We start from the raw sequence: 18,784 nt of genomic DNA, 5'->3' as shown, positions 1-18,784 counted from the left end.
AATGGCATCAAAGTGGATGAATTGGGTTTCACATCTATCGATCTTGGTAGAATAGGCCATAAATCAGACTCTTTTGTTATGGCTTCCCAAGCCAAGCAAGTATTTTATGTACCCGACCAGCTCGACCCAAGATGGTCAATAACATTAAGGGCTCCTGAAAGAGACTACCATGAGGATGAGATCAACGTTGGTTGCTCTATTGGCCATACAAACAATAAAAGTTTTCCAGAAGTTGACTCTTTGGGTTCTTATGCTAGTGCAAATTGTGAGGGGATATGGGTCGATTTGACCTAAAACATATTTTCTTTCCTTCCAAAGGAGTTGGTTTATCTTGTACTGGATATTTTTTCATTTTAGTTTATCACTAAGAAAAGTTTGTTTCGTTTATTTTTTTCCTTAATAAAATTTATTTGGATTTGTTATCTTCTGCTTAAGTAAAATTGTGTAATCAATTTAGAAGTTATAGTTGTTATCTTATTTGGCTTCATGTGCTTTTATTCATGTTTACACTCTACAAGAATTTAACATGGATCCAGAAGAAAACTTCAATCTTAACACGGAAGTTGACGAGACTCTTGACTCAAACATGGATCCAGAAGAAAACTTCAATTCTAACACGGAAGTTGACGAGACTCCCGACTCAAACATGGAAGAAAATGTGACTCAACGTACTGGAGAGAAAAGGAAAGGTAGAGGAGCAGTTGTATGCTCATGTCTTACAAAGATGAAAGAGAATGAAAGTGTGGATGTTGTATTCAATCAAAATGGTCAACGTATTGGTGAAGGTGGGAAAGATTTGGCTAGCTACTCAGGTTTGCTGGCTACTTCTCGAGTTTCCATTGCTACTTATGACAATTGGCATGATGTCAAAGGAGAAGCGAAACAGATTATGGAAATTTATAAAGGTAAAAAGTTTGAAAATAAAATTACTTAATTAAATAGTCTTAATTCTTTGCTAGTTTCAAAATCTCTTGTATGTGTTTATGGGGAATTCAATTTGGAAGACCATGAAATGAAAGGTACTTTGCAAGATATCGGTGAGAAATGGAGAGAATTCAAGAGCAGGCTGACCAGGTTCTACATCACACCATTTAAAAACCAACTTGAATTGCTTAGAAAACTTCCCAAAATATACGAAAAATATATCAGCCAAGAAGATTGGGACAAGTTTGTTAAATCGAGATTGACTGATGAATTTCAGGTATACTATTTTAACACTGAATTTCTGCTTATAGTTGTTTTTTTTTGCTTTCTTCCTGTTTATATGTTGAAAACAATGAATTGCGTATGACTATTGGCTGATAATAGATATGTTTTCAATTCTCTCGTAGTATTATTAACCTCTGCCCATTGTCTCTCTCTAATCCATGTCATCTCCTTGCTTACTGTATGAGATCAGAGGGTCTTAGAAGTACCCTGCATGCCAAGTCCTTATAACTGACCAAAGCAGATAAGTGAATCTGGTACTGTCATTCAATGGTTAAAAAGAACCTAGAAAGATAATTCAGAAAGTTAGGTCTCTATTGGCATGAATACCATTTGGTTGTATATGAGTGTGGAAATTGGAGTCACTACATAAGAATATATGAGGCTCTGCTTCAAGCTAGGATGAGTTGTTTCATTTAAGTCATAGAAGAGAAATGATGGGCTTATCTGCTTTTGATCTAGGCGGGGTGTCGGCTTTTGAACTGGAAGGAATGCCAAGCATTTTAGAATGTATTACTTAGGAAGTCTAACTGGGGCAGGATTAGCCCCAACGAGAATAGAAGCGACTCGCTTCCGGCTGGCTTGTAGTCGTAGTCTTTTAGTTTCTGTAGTCGGCATTCCCATAGAAGATCTACAATGTTCCCTGACAGCTGTAGTTGTGCCAGAAAACATAGTAACATAGAAAACTTGGAAGGGTGGACAATTAGCTATAGCACCCGCTTCTCTCTGGGCTTTTTCTTTCAGAGGGTCTTGCTCTCCTGCTCTTCCCCAGCTCTTATTCCGTAGTTGGCTTCGTTCACCTGACCTTTACCTTACAGGCTTTCTTTCTAATGAAAGGGCAGAAAAAGAAGGGGCGTGCGTGGGTCACATCAGTTTAGTTTGGTCTTAGCTTATCTTAGGGTACTAAAATAAAAGGCTTGAAAGCTGGCTAGCTCAAGCTTGAAATGTGCCAGGGCTTCTATAACAACAAGGGCATTACGGGATTGAGAGCAAGTGGTACGATAAGACTCGCAAGAAGGCCCGAAGCTACGTTATCTATCGTGGCTAAACATCAACGAACGGAGCAGGCGGAGTTGAAGAGCGGTACTCCTTCTCTTGAAAACTCACTTCTTAAGGTTAGGAGATGCTCGCCCGTCTACGGGATTGGAGAAAGAGAAGATCTCGACTAGGAGTGAGAGGGAATCTCTAGTGGATATTTTCTAAGCCGTGGGAAGATGCCTCTGGCTGAATTGGGGTTTCAAACCGAGATTTTACTTTTTCTAGTAGGTTTACGGATCGAAAGAATCCTGTAGCAAACGGGATTGATTCCACTTCCTTGCTGTTAAGTATCGTCCCTCTTATCTCTTGCCGATTCGAACTCCGGGAGGAGAGTTGCTCGATCGACTAAAGCTAAAAGCGAGTTGGAGCTTGGCAATGCAGTTGATCTTCTTGCGGTACCGAGAGAGATCACAGGCATTAAATGAAGTTGATTCCCCCGTATTGGACGAAAAGAACCTTCTATAATGAAGAGTAGGATGTGAGGGAAAGCCCTCTAGTCGAGTAAGAGAACCTGAAAGTTTCAAGCCCGATAAAAGTCCGTTAGTAGGGGAGTTAACCCGGAGATTTGTCAATCAATTCTTTCTTTTGAAAACAACTAAAAAGAGCGGGGCCTGCGAGGGGCTTGTCGGGGCAAAGGGATGCATGTATGTCATAAAGATGAAGCTTTCAAAGCGGGGAGCTGGGCTATGTAACTTAATCTCCATCATAAAAAAAGACAAGGAAATAAACTTCACTAGATGGTGAGCTACCTGAATCTTTCACCCTATAGGTGAGTCTTGCCCAGGGTACAATGCTTTACAGGGAACCGGGTTCTCCATCTATAAGCCTCGGAATAATGGCAGTTAGTTGCTCTCAATGACGAAGTCTTGAAATAGATTCCCAATTCAATCTCTCGAATAAGAGTTTTAGCGGGTAAGACTCCTGCCTGGAGTCACTAAAGAGAGAGTTGCTTACTCGCTAGACTACCGGTGCCGAAGAGTTGACAAGATGCCTGACTTTGAGTTAAACCTACCATTATCTAGACGAGGTGCGGAGAGAACTGACCGATATGGATGGGGAAATCAAGAAGCCAGCACTAGAACGAGTTGAGCCGCTTTACCATCGGGATAGTCTTCGGCTGACGACTTCATTTACGAGGAATTAACGGAAGAAGCGGATCGCAACTCAATAGTTTAACATGAGCCTGTTCTAGTCTTGCCAGACTTCGAAAAGGTGCTCGAAGTCCACACAGATGCTTCCGACCTTAAAGTGAAAGTCAAATTAACGTAAGAAAAGAAGATTCAATTCAAAGAAAACAAAACCTCCAGATTGATATAATAGAGAAAGAACAATAGAGTACCCTTAGGTAAGGGGACTGAATGGTCCTAAAGCAAAGAAAGTCTGGCTTGCTGCAAAAATCGAGAGCGGAGCGGGCTTCTACTCGACTAAGGGTATAGGATCATAACTAGGGTAAATAGCATGACAAAGCTTTAGAATATGGTTACGACCTGATCGATGTTTATCAATAGGTCGATCCATCCGCTTGCGGCTCCTAGTAGAGCCACCAGTTCATATAGATATTGACAGAGGCCGTGGGTATGCATATACTGGATATGTTGGAAAAATGGCCCCTGAATTTATAAGAGAAAGAATGTTCTCAAGTTCTCGCCCTTGCTCTCAGTCTGATGATTGAGATGATCTTCCTTGTAATAGGCTAAAGCGTCCTAACGACACTTGACGATCACCCTTCCCCTTACTAGGTTCTCGATTTTTTTCAAGAAAAGGCCGGCTAATGTTGATCAATCTTTATAATAGTATTCCCAGCGGAGACCCGAGCAAAACGAAGGCCATCCTCCTTTTGACATGAAGAGATCACTTCCCTATCTTGTTATTAGTAGAAAGCTGGCTTACTACTTACTATTAGTGTCATTTCCTTTATCTCTGGTATTGTTCTGGTAGAGAATGTTCTCCTCTACATCGCAACTATGACCGGTTTAAGCTTCAAGGTTGTTACTAAAGCATCTCGTAAGTCCTCGCTTCTTGGTCTACTCGTACCTTGATCCTTTGATCAAACCTTGAACTTGAAAATAGCAAGGGCTTTCCTCGATCGAGGTCTTCCTCTCTCCGCTTTCAGACCATTAGGGAGGTGGAAAAGAGCGATTCTCTTTAGTCAAAGAGGCCTTCTCGTGGATTTCGCCTTTTTTTGGGGGCTATCTCGTGCCTCTCAATTCTGAAACAACAAAGTAGGGGAAGTGTGGAAACAAAGTGAAAGAAGAGACTTTTAGGAATAACAACACCAAAGATACCTTCGGGGTAGACATGGCAGGCGGTTAGCTTAACTTGTCTGGATGGCTTCATCTATTCTTATGGTCGCATCTTTAAATGGATTAGAACTTGGTGATCATCTTCATTTGTATGTTGTTGAAGTCATAATGCCAAACTTTAAGTATCATGGCTGACAACAGGATTCCTTAGAATTAGAATATTATTTATCTTTTATCTTTATTTCAACAGATAAGTCTCATAATCTTTTTGTCTGCAAATCAAACATTTGAAGTGTTCTAAGGTTGGAAGTTGGTGAAGTATGTGTTGACAGTTGACACCCTTTGAGATCAGACTGTGCCTTCGTTGTAGCGTCTTGGAAAAATACCTCAGAAACACCCTTTCAGCACACACACACACGTCAATATTAATGGAACACTTCTTGGAAGATTAGAATTTACTCAATTAGTGGCTGATAGATGAGAAATAGGTATATTACATTTTTTTTAGGGTCATATTAATGTATTTTGAGTTTTATCAGTTGGCTTATAAGGTTTCAGGCATTGTCAGTAATCAACATGTGTCATTAAGTTGGTGTAAGCTCTGTATGACCTATGTTGGCATATTATTTTACTCGGGTTTTCCTTGTACTATGTCCCTGTTAGTGTCTTATCAATTCAGTGCCTTCGATCTGGTTTGCTTTACCCGATCAATTTCAGGGAATGCTTTCATTTACGTATTCTGTCTAGTAGTTGTCAGTTATGAGAAACTGGCTTTTTTGGTACTATAGCCATCAACCTGAACTAAAGGAAGCCTGTCAGCTCTTTGATGTCTTTTTCGGTGAATCGCTTTCGCGCCTGCGACAGTGCCTCGAGAGCCGCCCCCTGTTGTTGATCAGGCATCAATTCAACACTCTTATGTTTCGTTCATGTTTGTTTTTCAGCACATTAGAGTTAGCATAATTTTAGTGGAGTTAGCACATTAAAGTAGCATAAAAGTGCTAAGAATAGCATAAGAGCAGCTTGTTTTTCAGCAAATTAGAGTAGCATAAGAGTGCTAAGAGTAGCTTGTTTTTCAGCACATTAGAGTAGCATAATTTCAGCACTCTTATTCTATTGTTTTATTTTTTCCATCTAGATGATATTGCTGATAGATGATTCGAGTCTAGTTGCGTGTTGGGATTGTATTATCAGTTTTAGCAGGCTTCTGTCCTCACCCAAATGAGATGATAAGTGTAGAATTGTTTTGCAGGAAAATTAGCAAGCTCAATTCACAGCGGGCATCAAAAATATAACCACCAGACGAGACGGGAAAGATGAGTTTGGCTAATCTTGGCGAAAATTTAGTACGTGCATTGTTAACATTTGTCTAGATTTCGTAGACACGTATACACCATGCAAATATGTTCTGACTAAGTTGTTTGCATGATTATTGCTTAACCATAGAAAAAAGAGTTGGGACCAGCTTTTGATCCATCTGATAGGACTATAATATGGAAAAGATCTCACCAAACGAAAAAAGGAACATACAAAGACGATGCTACTAAAGAAGTAGATGAAAAGATCGTAAGATCCTATTAACTTTTTGTCAATACTTTTTATGGTCCTTATCAATGCTTGTGTTCTAATATATTCCAATTCCTTTTTTATTTGAAAAAATATATATTAAGGATGTGCTGAAAAGCCAAGTTACAGAGGGGAAGGTATCTACTCAAGGAAGCAAAGACGCCTTAACTTTAGCATTACGCACACCCAAACATTCTGGTCGTGTGAGATCTGTAGGGAAGGGGGTTATACCCACCACGTACTTCAGCCTCATGAAACGTGGCTCACGAAAACACATCGCTAACCTTGAGTCAACAATTCAAGAGGACTAAGAAAGAATACAAGAATTACAGACCCAAAATTTGTTCGAACAAAACCAGAATGCAGGACTTTAGAAGAATTAAGGATGGTGTCAGAAAGAGTCCAAAGGTTGGAGAATGGAGGCTCCGAAAAGATCTCTTCAAACAGCGTTACTAGTGTCAGTAGAGATCATATGGTATGCTCTTCTACTGAACATCAAGGGCGTAAAGTAGTGAGAAAATTTCAGCAAGTATTTTTGTTTATCATGATCCACAACTTTCTTTTTTGTTCCATGCGTAATAATTTGTTTTTTTTGACATGTAGTCCAAAGACAAGGCCAAAACAACCCAACCGTCATCAAAGCTGAAATCTAGTCATGTAAAGAGAGTAGATAAGAAAGGAACATGTCAATCACCTTCTTTGGGTCCCAAATTTGGTCTAGGGAAGGTAAATTTTAATTAACTTTTTGCAATATAGAAATAATTTGCTTTGGTTCTAATATGATTTGCTTGGCTGGTTACAGGAGCAAGAGTGTAGTTTAGCTGTGAATTCTAGAACAAGTATTGTTGCTAAAGGATTGGTCTATGAGGAGTGTGGACCAAACGATAAAGTTCACGGTCATCTTTTGGGATCTGGGAATTTTCGTGTGGTGGTTAAGTCACTTGTTTCTAAGGATGTTGGTCCTTACCATCTTCCTATACAAGTGAATGATGAGATCATGTATGTGGAAGATGCAGTTGGCACACAAGTTCCGTGGCCAAAAGACTTTGTTTTGCTTAAGGATGACATTGAGGTAAATTGAGAGAGCCTTTTATATGAAATTATATTATTCATTTTTCCATGCATAATAATTTGTTTTTTTTTTACATGTAGTCCAAAGACAAGGCCAAAACAACACAACCGTCATCAAAGCTGAAATCTGATCATGTAAAGAGAGTAGATAAGAAAGGAACAGGTCAATCACCTTCTTTGGGTCCCAAATCTGGTCTAGGGAAGGTAAATTTTAATTAACTTTTTGCAATATAGAAATAATTTGCTTTGGTTCCAATAGGATTTGCTTGGCCGGTTATAGGAGCAAGAGTGTAGTTTAGTTGTGAATTCTAGAACAAATATTGTTGCTAAAGGAATGGTCTACGAGGAGTGTGGACCAAACGATAAAGTTCACGGTCATCTTTTGGGATCTGGGAATTTTTGTGTGGCGGTTAAGTCACTTGTTTCTAAGGATGCTGGTCGTTACTATCTTCCTATACAAGTGAATTACGAGTTCGTGTATGTGGAAGATGCAGTTAGCACACAAGTTCCATGGCCAAAAGACCTTGTTTTTTTTAAGGACGACATTGAGGTAAAAGAGCCTTTTATATGCAATTTTTTAATTTCCGATTCGCTATGATTTTAACTCCTGGTTGGTTTGAATTTTCAATAATTTAGGAAGAGACAAGTAAAAGTAGTGCTAGTCGTCATCAAGGTCCAATTGATTCTTTCAAGGGACTGCTCAATATCATGCTTCCCAGAACCCATGGTGTGGTATTTTTTCCAGTTGGAAAAGAGTTGTTTGGAGAAGATACAGAAAAATTTGTTATAGAGAAATGTGATTTGTTGGTTGTGTGTAATATGGATAGCTTAGAAGTTGTTTGTTTAATTGCATACATGAGGTAAGCATATCTTGAAGGTTTTATTATTGGTGATTTTAATCAAATATTAGTTATTTAAATTTATTTATGACAGTGATTTTTTTCCTTTTAGAATCCTTTGCAGTGAATTTGTGAGCTGCTGCCGTGACATCGTTGGATTTGTTAATCCTTTATCCTTTACAAGAGTAGATGGAACTGCTAAAACTGAAATTATTGTAGAAACATTGTGGAATGCAAGTGGAAAGAAAATTGTTCTCATTCCTTACCATCTAGGGTAAGGACATAAACGATCCTATCACAGTGTATTGTTTAAATTGATAAAACTATCAATTATACTGATTGTTTTCCATTCTATTTTTTCCCCCTTCTTTTCTTTCATAGCGGGCATTAGATTTTAATTGTCATTGATCTAGCACATATGTCTTTCATTTGGTTGGATTCAAAGCATGGTGAACCAAGCTCGGATATAGCAATATATTTTAGGAGGTGAGCGTAGCTTTATTTTTTGACATATCTTAACATTTTGAGGTACTACCATAGTGAAGGTATATAAAGGATTAAATTAAATGAAGTACTAAAGACGTCTCCAATTAGACTTCCCACTAGCGATTGTGGATTAAATGTTTTGCATTTATCTTATTGTGAAGTGCGGTCCTCACATTGCAAAAGGTTGATGGGAAATGAGTTCCGCTAAAGTGGGACAAGTTCAAGGTAAACAAATCCTACACATTATTGTCTTTTTCTTTGAAAAGTATATGTTTACATATGTTGTGAGTCTATATGTTAGGGCCCATATCAACCAGGTGGCACAGAGTGTGGGTATTATACAATGAAATTTATGAGGGAAATAGTAGAATCTTGTTCAACTTGATCATTTGAAAATAAGGTATTCGAAAGTTTTGACAAACACTTTATTTGGCTCAAAGACTTCACCTTATTTTTATATAGTAACTCCATATGTTGTGCTTTGACTCATCCAGATGACAAATTTAGAACTGAAGGAGACATACACGCAAGATGAACTTGACGATGTTCGACTCGATATTATTCAGTTCATCCAGGAAAATGGTGTTTCAGCCGGAAGTGAATGAGGATGAGTTTTAGCTATGTTCGGACCCCTCCAGTTTAATTTATAAGTCTTACCTTTTTAATTTATGAAAAGGAATTTGAAGTTTGTTTTCTTAGTGCACTCAAAAAATTAATAGAAGTTTTTTTTTTTTTTTTTTTTTTTTTTGCAATGTTTGATAGTTTATTGTACATTTTGGAATTTGTTGGGAAGATGGAAATGTTGTGCGTAGGCAAGCTGTGTAAATTTTGTTATGCAGGTTCGGTTTTTAAGTGGAAGACTGTTACTAGTATTATTATTAAAATACCACGGTTTGGCATAAACCGTAGTGTTTAGTATAACTATATACCACGGTATTATAACACATACACTAATATAAACCACGATTTCAATAGCTTATATGCCATGGTTCTGTTGACAACCGTGGTATATCATGGGCATACAAACCACGGTTTTTGAAAAACCGTGGTATCCGTTAAACATATATACCACAGTTTTGCTATTATTATATACCACACCACCTATTGCCACGGTTGCATAACAGTGGTAAATATATTTATACCACACTTAAAAATAGTGGTATAAGTGTCATTCTGTAGTAGTGAGAGAGTTAACATTTTGATTAAAACATGAGCACATATTCTGACACATACAACACTTTTAGAAAATGTAAGAACTAAGTATGTGAGAAAGAAAATAAAAGAAAAAAAATACATTCAACAGGAGCATCCTCTAGGTTTTATAATATATATTATAACAAAATATAGTTATTGCCTCAATATATGACCAAAAATAAGGTTGTCATCGTTGGCAGAATTGGCATGATGTGTGTATTTGGTTTTATTTCATAAAAATTTGTCACTCAAGTGCATGTGACAAAAACGAACTATATATTAGAAATCAATGATACTATCATTGCAACTAATAACAAAATCTCAGATAATTGCAATTACAGTTTGTAACCATTATCAAACAATTTCAAACAGTCGAAGTCAAGACTCTTGGGAAAGCAAATATCAAGTGATTGCTTAAGCATTATGGTATATCAATGTACATAGTCATATGCATGTGCTAGCTTTAAGTACTAACATGCCTAACACTATATGTTCAAAGGTCCTTAAGCAAAGGCAGTGATGAGTAATAAAAATCTAAAATAATATCTTATGTCAAAATCATTAAAATCGGAAGTTCAAAATCATAGATCATCAAAGATTTACCAAAACAAAAGGGAACATACTGAATTTTATAGTTGTGCATATTGCTTGCCTACAATAATTTGAATTTGAGTAGATCGATTTATGCAAGTACCAAAATTAGTAGGAACGAAGAAGAAAAATTTACTTGAAATACCAAAATAAGTAGGAAGAAGAACATATAAGTACCTAACAATAATTCTCTAAAACATTTATCTAGAAAGGATACATATTAAGTAGAGAAAAGATAGTGGTAATACTTATGATGACATGGTACTTGCCGAATTTGAAAGGTGACCTTTGTTATTGTAGTTTGTGTTTGAGTTAAATGTTCGTGTTAGGCAGGCTAATACTTGGAGGAATATGCCACATTCACCTAGCTGATTTTTCAATAGAGTATATATGGGACTTCTAGAAAACTAATCCAACCAATTCAGTAATCAACATATTCATTAGAAAAGTAAAATACTAATAAAATTATGTCAGCTATACCTCCAATTCGTTTTTTCGACTTTTGTAAAATTAAATATATAGAGACATGGAGTTCTACTGGAGCTAAACCGGCCATAAAGCTACATGATAAAATGGGTAGTAGAAATTTCAATGCATTCACTCTAGAACACTAATACAAATAAATTTAGAAAATTGAACATAGTGTCACAACACTCTAGCTAAAATTGATATTCAACTATGTGCTCTGCTCAGTTTCAGTGTGGATGAGTTCCTTTCCTCTCTTAATCCTTACTCACTTTTTAAAAAATAATAATAATGTTAGAATCTAGTATGCAACCGAGACAATTCCCAAAACAGTAAACTACAATTCTTTCAATTACACATGATTAAACAAAGAGAATTGAAAAAAAAAAAAAAAATATTTGAAGATCAAAGAACCACAAAGAGAGTACCCGTTATCTCCACCATTTGAAGAAGGTTATTGAAGAAGTATTGAAAGAGTTGAATTTGGAGTGTTTTTTTATGAGTGTTTTTTTTTTTGGCATGAAGAAAAGGAAATATAGGGTATTTTTTTTTTTTACCTTAAACTAATGATTGCGTATGGAGTTCCTTGTGCTCGAACATGAGAGGGCGAGAAGAAGGAGTGAGCCACCAAGGTGCTAGCTTATTGGTTAGGAAGAAGAAAGGGTTGGCGAACTCGTGAGGAAGAGGAAAAAGTGAAAGAAAGAAAAGGTTTTCCATTTTTCATTTTGGCGATTTTTTTTCTTTTTTATTTACAGTTTTTCTTTTGGGAATTTTTAATAAGTGGGACTCTAATTAAAAGAAAGTGGTTCATGGCCGTAGGATCTCCCAAAACTATTTTTTCCCTGACCATTTGATATAAACACATAAAAAACCAAGCTGCTTTATTTTATATATATATATTAAAAAGTAGCTACTTAAGTTAACTTAAAATAAGTATGTACGTAAAACTTTACCTACAAAATGAATTCAAACCTAATTTTTTGTGGTTATGAAGCACTCATCATAATGATTATTTTCCCCAAATTTCAGCTCATTTGGAAATCTCTAACATAGATAAAAATTATTGTCATCTTTAAAAAGAAATCTAGCGGTTCAGAAATGTTGAATTTTTGTAATTGTTTTTTGCCAATGTTAGAGGTTTCCAAATGAGCTAAAATTTTATAGAGATGATTTTAATATTGAGTATATCATATTCACAAAAGAATAGGTTTAAATTCATTTTGTAGGTAAAGTTTTACTTACGTACCTATTTTAAAATTAACTTAAGTAGCTACTTTTACAGTGGTTATCACCACTGTAAAACTTAAAATAGAGCATGAAAAATATAAATATATAAATTGTATCATCAAATGGAATATTTTCATTAAATCTCGCCATGATCATCGTTAATCATGCGGATTTCCTACCAGAGTAACATTTTAAGATACTACAAGACACGAACTAATTAGCTACCAATAATACCCTATACCATATCCACAATTCGGTGCATATACGCAAATAGTGCATATCTATATATGACTTTGAATCATGCATGTACATGCCCATGTTGATATGAGCATGTACAAATCTTAATCAAGAAGTGATTTTGCAGAGTTTTGGCTTCGAATTGTCAAGTATCGACCACATTACTTGAACGTCCTGGTATGCACATGCCATTACTTCGCCATGCAAATCAATCACACGTTTATCGTGATCATCTTCTGCACAAGAATAAGAGTATAAATGACTGTAGGCAATGATGATTATATATATATATATATATTCTAAGAGTTCAATAAGAAAATTGGTGTCACGATAATAAGGATGTGATTATGTACCTTGTTGGGACTTGTTATCCCCTGTTTGGTTTTGATTGAAGAATGTGCGAGCTTTTCGGAATGGGGTTGTGATAGAACGAACCCAAGAAGCCATTATTTCTTTTCTTTGTTTTTGTTAGCTTCAGTGGTCAAGAAGATGGTTGGAGTGAATTCTGTGAGCATTATATAAGATAGGAAGATTGAGTAGAGTGAAAAGAGGAGAAGTGGGTATGTATGTTGAAAGAGGAGGCAAGATCCGTGAGTTGTGCTTGAAAGATCTGACCTCTTCTTTATCTCAAATATAAGTATTCATCGACATGATTGCATCCCCACATGGTGCACGCTCCCAAACCGAGCTGAACACAAGCTAGCACCTTACTTTTATTTTTAAAAGAACTGAATGAACTTAAAGGGAAATGGAAGTAGGGAACCTTATTACCACTATAGCAAGGTACACTCTATCCACCATGTTCTTGGCGTACCAAGTAGTACTCCAATCATAATCTGTAGGTAGGTTTGGGACTTGTAGGTTGTTGACTTTTAATCTTTTCTAATTATGCACACCACAATTAACATCTCCATCTCTTGCGCATGTACTTGTGTTATTGTGTAAAACGGGACTAAATGAAAAATGAAAGTCAATGATTTTGGAGATGAAATTAAATGATCTCGTCTTCTTTGCGGAGAGATATAGACGTTGACTAAGATAAGAAGTTTGAGATCACATATAATTGACATTTTCACTACTTTCCCCCTCCCAACAGCGCAATATATAGCGCATCATGCATGAAGTCTCGTGCAATCACGTAGAATAAAAAGTTCGTATAGTATTAAATCATGGCCCTACTATTCTACTAATGTAAACGTTACAATAATTTATCGAGTTGTGGGTACTGACGAGCTGGTAAATAAATGATGAAGTGTCACCAAATGTTGTGCATTTGGTGCGTGGTCATGATACCCCGAGTGATCACACCCCCACCCCACCCCCTTCTTTTTCCGTCCAACCAAAAACCAAAATGGTTAACTGATCGACCTCTCTTCTTCTTCTTTTTTATAATGAACCAAGCTGTTCCTCTTTGTATGTTGCAGACTTACAGCTACGGTGTGTTGGCTACTTGGCTGTTGGGCCGGAATGTGGTATAAGCACGTCCAAGTATCAATGAAGCATTTTAGTGTAGTTTTAGGCTGATTATCAACCAAAGAATTTCGTACAAATGAAGCATTTTAGTTTTCGGCTGATTATTGAAGTATTTTAGTTGTAGTTTCAGACAATCATACATTTAATTATTCGTATATGATTGTAGAGGTGTGGATTTGTATCTACGACTTGATGTTGAGGTTGATAGGAAATGACTGCACTCTTCTTGGGATAAGAGTTGCTTATGTATTAAGTTTTTTGGGTGAACTTGAATCAAACCTTACATAGTTCATCTCTCTCTACTTATAGATGTTTGAGCTGACCTTCCTTATTTGCTCCAGGCTGTTATCAAGTGTAGATCCATATTTTGTGTTATCTTAATGATTCGTCATTACTTCTGTTGTTACAAAGTAAATGTCTCCTTTATTGGTGTGTCGACTGAGCTTCAGAATCGTGGTAGATCATTTGCTTCCATATATGGCTGTGTTTGATATTTGAGACGACCTGAGTCCTAGTGGCGTGGTACGACCTGGTGATGTACGAGCTATGAAGATACGACCTGGTGTGTGGACACGTGTGCTGTAGTGATATGTTTGAGAACAGATGGTACTTACACAGCCCCCTTTATTTTTTACAGGCTGTTTGACTCGTTAAGATGAGATGGTTTGAAAAGAATAAAGTTGAAACAATGAACACGTGTCACGTAGCTGGTGGGTTTTTGAAAATCAAAATTTTGGAAATTATGTTGAAAAAAGGGATTTCTGATTCGTGGGTCCAAGTTGCGGCAGATTTGTGGGCGAGGTAAGTTGGTTATGATTGTGTTTTGTTGGGGAATGCGAAACGTTTTGGCTTTTTCGAGGTTTGTGCAGCTGAAGGGTTTAGGGTCTGGCGGTCTTTCATTTCTTCATTCTATCAACACAAAGGAAGAAAAAAAGTAGAGAAAAAGAAAAACCAAAAACTTTCCAACTTTTCGTCTTTAGGTGCGTCTCTTTTGATCTAAAAAATTTGATCTTTTTGTTTTCCTTTTTCCTTTTGTCATGTCGATTACTAGTGATAGTTTGAGTGGAGAAGTTGTCTTGGATCAGTGGAGAGAGAGAACTGTGAGTGATGGAGATGGTGGTGCTAGGGGCGTGTAGTGGAGCTGAGGCGTTATTGTCCTCCTCATTGGAGACGATGGCTGAGGAGGCGGTATCTAAGTCGGTGTTTGATAATTTTGGAGATTTGAGAAGGGAGTTTGGGATTGAGAGTCTCGATCTGATGATATACGACCTGAGTGGTGAGAAGAATGTTTTTGGTTCAGACTATGTTCCTCGAGATGGTGGTGTTGTAATTACGTATGGTGAACTGAAGGCTAGGTTGAGGTTGCCTTTCTCACGTCTGACCTTAGACGTTCTGAACTTTTGTGGGAAGACACCACTACAACATAAATGACATTTCCCATAACTTGAAAAGTGATGTCAAAAGTATAAGACATCACTTTTGAGAGTGATGTGAATGGTGGCGACATGAAAAGTTGGGGTTTTCCACATCACTTTTTAAACGATGTCCACAAGTGATGTTACTTCACATCACTTTTTAATTGATGTCTACGAGTGATGTTATAACTTTGCATCACTTTTTAATCGATGTCCACAAGTGATGTTATAACGTTTAACATCACTTTTCATTCAGATCCCAAATTACTTATAAAGTGATGTGAAATAACTCTATATATCACTTTAAAAGTGATGTCCCATTTATCAAAAGAATAAAAAATAATAATAAAAAAACAAAATTACCAATATCATCCCAATATAATAACATTTTCCTAGTCATTTATCATCAAATAAAAATGAAATGTATCTTAAAATCACATTTAAACAGTTATGAGGTAAACCTTAAAATAACTGAATCCAAATAACCACAAGTAAACCTTAAAACATGAAAGTCGGAAACATAAATGTGTATAGCAGTCAACAGAGTGTCAAAATCATAATAAGAACATATCACATGACATCGAAAAGTACAATGGGAAAACCCCAACTTGATAATTAACGGACACCTTATAGCTTGTCCTCAAATTCGGAGAGAGGTGTCATTTGCTCTTTCAAGCCCTTACTCCTACGAATCTTAGACACAAGGGTTGCTGCTTGCGACCCAGGCTCCAAAGGATCTGAGGACATCATGTCCTAGTGATCAAACACACACTATGGGAAGGCCTGTTCGGATGTTGCAGCTCTGAGTTGACCGGAGAACCCAAATGATTCAATGACTAGCAAGTACGCTTTGATGTTATATAATGGAGTACCTGGCCTTTGCATCTCCTAAAAAACATGCCCACGTTTCTGATTCAAAACACCATAAATGCCACCAAGTGCCTGCTCTGGGGCCTGGATCTCGACCATGTAAACAGGCTCCAACAGCCTTGGCTTGGCAGTAATATGTGAAGCATAAATGACTCCTTGTAGTTTAAATGACCTGACCACCACCTCTGTGAATGGCATCAGCATGGAGCACGACATCACATACCTCAAAGCAAATACCCCTCATGTTCTTCAGATAAATAACCCTCCGCCAACCAATTTTTCAAATATGTACTTGGCAAGAAACACTCCTCCTAGAATAGCCATAGAAGTTGCAATTAGGTGCCTAGCCACACCCCAAGGAGACTGTACAACACCTAGAGCGATTGTTGCAAGCATAAATCGGTCCTCCCATTCAGCAAAGAACACAAGGCTGAAAGACTTCCATATGATTTCAAGTGGATTTGTTAGCCGCTTTGCCATCATTTTCTTCACAAGTTCCTCAGCTTCAACATATTCTCCAAGTTCAGGGCCTGCTAATCTGCTAACACAAACATATTCTCCAAGTTAGGGTGTGCATTCCTTATCTAATGCCTGCTAATATGCTATTATAAATTTGATGAATAATAACATACTCTCCACTGTGCAAACAAATTCCGATAATCCTCAGGTTAATTGTCATGATCTAATATCCAGATGACCAAATGTAACGAAAGGAAAAAAAAATAATCCTCTCCAATTCTATTATCAATATCGAGTCTATTAACATTTTTTTTTCACTTACTTTCTCCATCAATGATATGACTATACTTGCAAAACACGGAAAGGTAGGTACAAGAGGCTTTAAAATTACTTGGGGTGCTACAAATATTTGTAAATCCACCAGCTGAAAACATAGTTAACGAACTTTTAGGTAGAATTACTTTGAAATAGGAATATCACTTCTTACATAAATGATTACAATTATTTTAGCTCTTCTAACCTACACATTCATTTGTAGGAATGACAACTTCAGAAGTACAGTTACGTTAGGATTTCCAGCCCATCTAACTATTGATTCCATAACAAGTAACTTCTCATTTGTCTCATAGACTTTAATCCCTGCCAGGTCCAGAAAGAACAGATGTTAAAGCCTTTCCAGTAGACCTTGTATAGTTGTATTTATAAACCTAAGTTTATAATCTTCAAGCCATTGTAACTGTGAGATAACTCATGAATAGAAGAAGTTATTTTTTAAAACTCAAAAGACGGCGACTTTATGAAGACTTTGAAGTTTGAATATATCAGTCCAAAGCAAAAGTATGGTTCTGGATGCCTCTAGAGAACATTTTTCCCATAAAACACTCCATAATAGATCAGATTTCAACTACATTGTGTGAGTTCGGTTTCTTCTAAATTACTTAGCTCAAATCAATACACTAAACTAAAAGCTATGATCTTCTCTTTTATGAAAGCTAATGGTGGCATAGTGACGCGACTGTTATTCAGTCAATGATACAAGAAGGAAAACTCACCATAGATTATTGGAGGAAGAGTTCCCAGAGTTAAGCTTTCAAACTCCATAGATTGTAATTGGTACTTTCCAATGTAATCTACAAATATTGGTTCTGCCGTGCTCTTTATCATACCACATATAGCCTGTACAGAACAAGATTGAACAACAAGTAATAAGAGAGGAAGAATAACCAACCAAAACAACATGTAATCCATATCTCAGTTTCCAATACAAGGCATGAGGTACAGTTGTGCATATACTTATTAATTGATTATCTGAACTTAAAAGTACCTTATCGAGGTAGGGCCACATATCAGATAGAAACTTATTCAACCAGTCCACCTAAAAAAATCACAAAAAGGAAATCAATCACTGTGTGGAAAGAAAATACCGTAAGTCCAAAATATCGGTCAGTGCACAACAAGAAATGAAAAAATCTCCATTAACTTCAATACTCACTCTATCATAATCCGGATTTTTTATCCATTGAGGAATCTCATCCAAAAGATCATGCAAGGCATTTGAATCCAATTCATGAAGAGGTTTGATGACAGGGTCCTGCCATGTAGGTTTCAAGTAAATATTAATCATACTAAAACATTCACCAGAAGAACATTTGTAGCACTAGGGAACCGTACCATTCTTAAGTCTTAACTACATAACATACTTCTAGAGGGAACACATATACTGATTGAGGTTTTAGGTGATGCAATAGGACGAGGACAATATACAGGGCTGGGTCCAAGAATTTATCAGGGTTGTGTCAGCATTTCAGAAGATGGTATATTTACCTGGTTTGAAATATTCTTCTAATTACCACGAACAAGACAGTCATAAGCGAGAGAGTGCCCATAGACCCCAACAAGACCAGCCTTTTCTCATACTGGCATAGCTAGCAGTGCGGCAATAAAAAATGTCTTGTCCCCGATTTCAGAAACAAAAATCAATGTGAATGCGGCAGTGAAACCTGGCATTGCAATTGCTTCTAAGATTGCTGAAGGACTCCCTTTTGCAAAAGCAACAACGACGGAGATAGGTGAGAGGCGTGGAAACTTATGGGCGAGAACTAGTAAGATTGAGATCTTTTTTAAGGAAATATATGAGAATCACTCTGAAAACAACCAATACCATCCAATTTTCAATCAGTAGAAAAGCAAAACCAACCTTTTTTAATCAAGAATATTCTAAAGTAAGACTGAGAGGAAACCGAAATCAAAGTAAACAGATCGAGAGTGACCTTACTTGGTTCATCAACGATGTCACACCACACTAACGCAAAATTGAAAATTGGAGAAGATGACAAGAGGAACCCAAAATGTTTTCAGAAGTTGGAGGCTAGATTGAAATATAAGACGGATGAAGAGGATAACTAGT

The 18,784-nt window shown here is 36.9% G+C and overlaps 2 protein-coding genes across 2 annotated transcripts; both read right to left on the bottom strand.

The window, feature by feature from the left end:
- Positions 1-12,039: 12,039 nt before the first annotated feature.
- On the bottom strand, positions 12,040-12,817 carry LOC147481194 (uncharacterized). Its single transcript, XM_086578497.1, has 2 exons — positions 12,514-12,817; positions 12,040-12,396 (listed from the first exon to the last, which is right to left on the bottom strand). The coding sequence occupies exons 1-2, from the start codon at positions 12,605-12,607 to the stop codon at positions 12,269-12,271; spliced, it is 222 nt and encodes a 73-aa protein (XP_086434623.1). The 5' UTR covers positions 12,608-12,817; the 3' UTR covers positions 12,040-12,268.
- A 3,452-nt stretch (positions 12,818-16,269) lies between these two features.
- LOC147481193 (synaptotagmin-3-like) lies at positions 16,270-18,023 on the bottom strand. The gene is made up of 4 exons (XM_086579854.1): positions 17,870-18,023; positions 17,702-17,752; positions 17,430-17,553; positions 16,270-16,456 (listed from the first exon to the last, which is right to left on the bottom strand). The coding sequence occupies exons 1-4, from the start codon at positions 17,999-18,001 to the stop codon at positions 16,452-16,454; spliced, it is 312 nt and encodes a 103-aa protein (XP_086435980.1). The 5' UTR covers positions 18,002-18,023; the 3' UTR covers positions 16,270-16,451.
- Between the last annotated feature and the right edge of the window lie 761 nt (positions 18,024-18,784).

This window comes from Coptis chinensis, chromosome 8 (genome assembly GCF_015680905.1).
Source record: "Coptis chinensis isolate HL-2020 chromosome 8, ASM1568090v1, whole genome shotgun sequence".
NCBI classification, from domain to species: Eukaryota; Viridiplantae; Streptophyta; class Magnoliopsida; order Ranunculales; family Ranunculaceae; genus Coptis; species Coptis chinensis.
The sequence above is the reverse complement of the archived record's forward strand: the minus strand, read 5'-3'. Positions and strand labels throughout refer to the sequence as shown.

Bases quoted from the DNA above. Each gene is read 5' to 3' on its own strand.
- LOC147481193 (XM_086579854.1), bottom strand. From the start codon at position 18,001: ATGATTAATATTTACTTGAAACCTACATGGCAGGACCCTGTCATCAAA. The intron at 17,753-17,869 runs GTGAGTATTGAA...TGATTTTTTTAG, and splicing joins AAAATCCGGATTATGATAGA to GTGGACTGGTTGAATAAGTT. The intron at 17,554-17,701 runs GTACTTTTAAGT...TGTTCTGTACAG, and splicing joins TGTGGCCCTACCTCGATAAG to GCTATATGTGGTATGATAAA.
- LOC147481194 (XM_086578497.1), bottom strand. From the start codon at position 12,607: ATGGCTTCTTGGGTTCGTTCTATCACAACCCCATTCCGAAAAGCTCGC. The intron at 12,397-12,513 runs GTACATAATCAC...ATTCTTGTGCAG, and splicing joins GGATAACAAGTCCCAACAAG to AAGATGATCACGATAAACGT.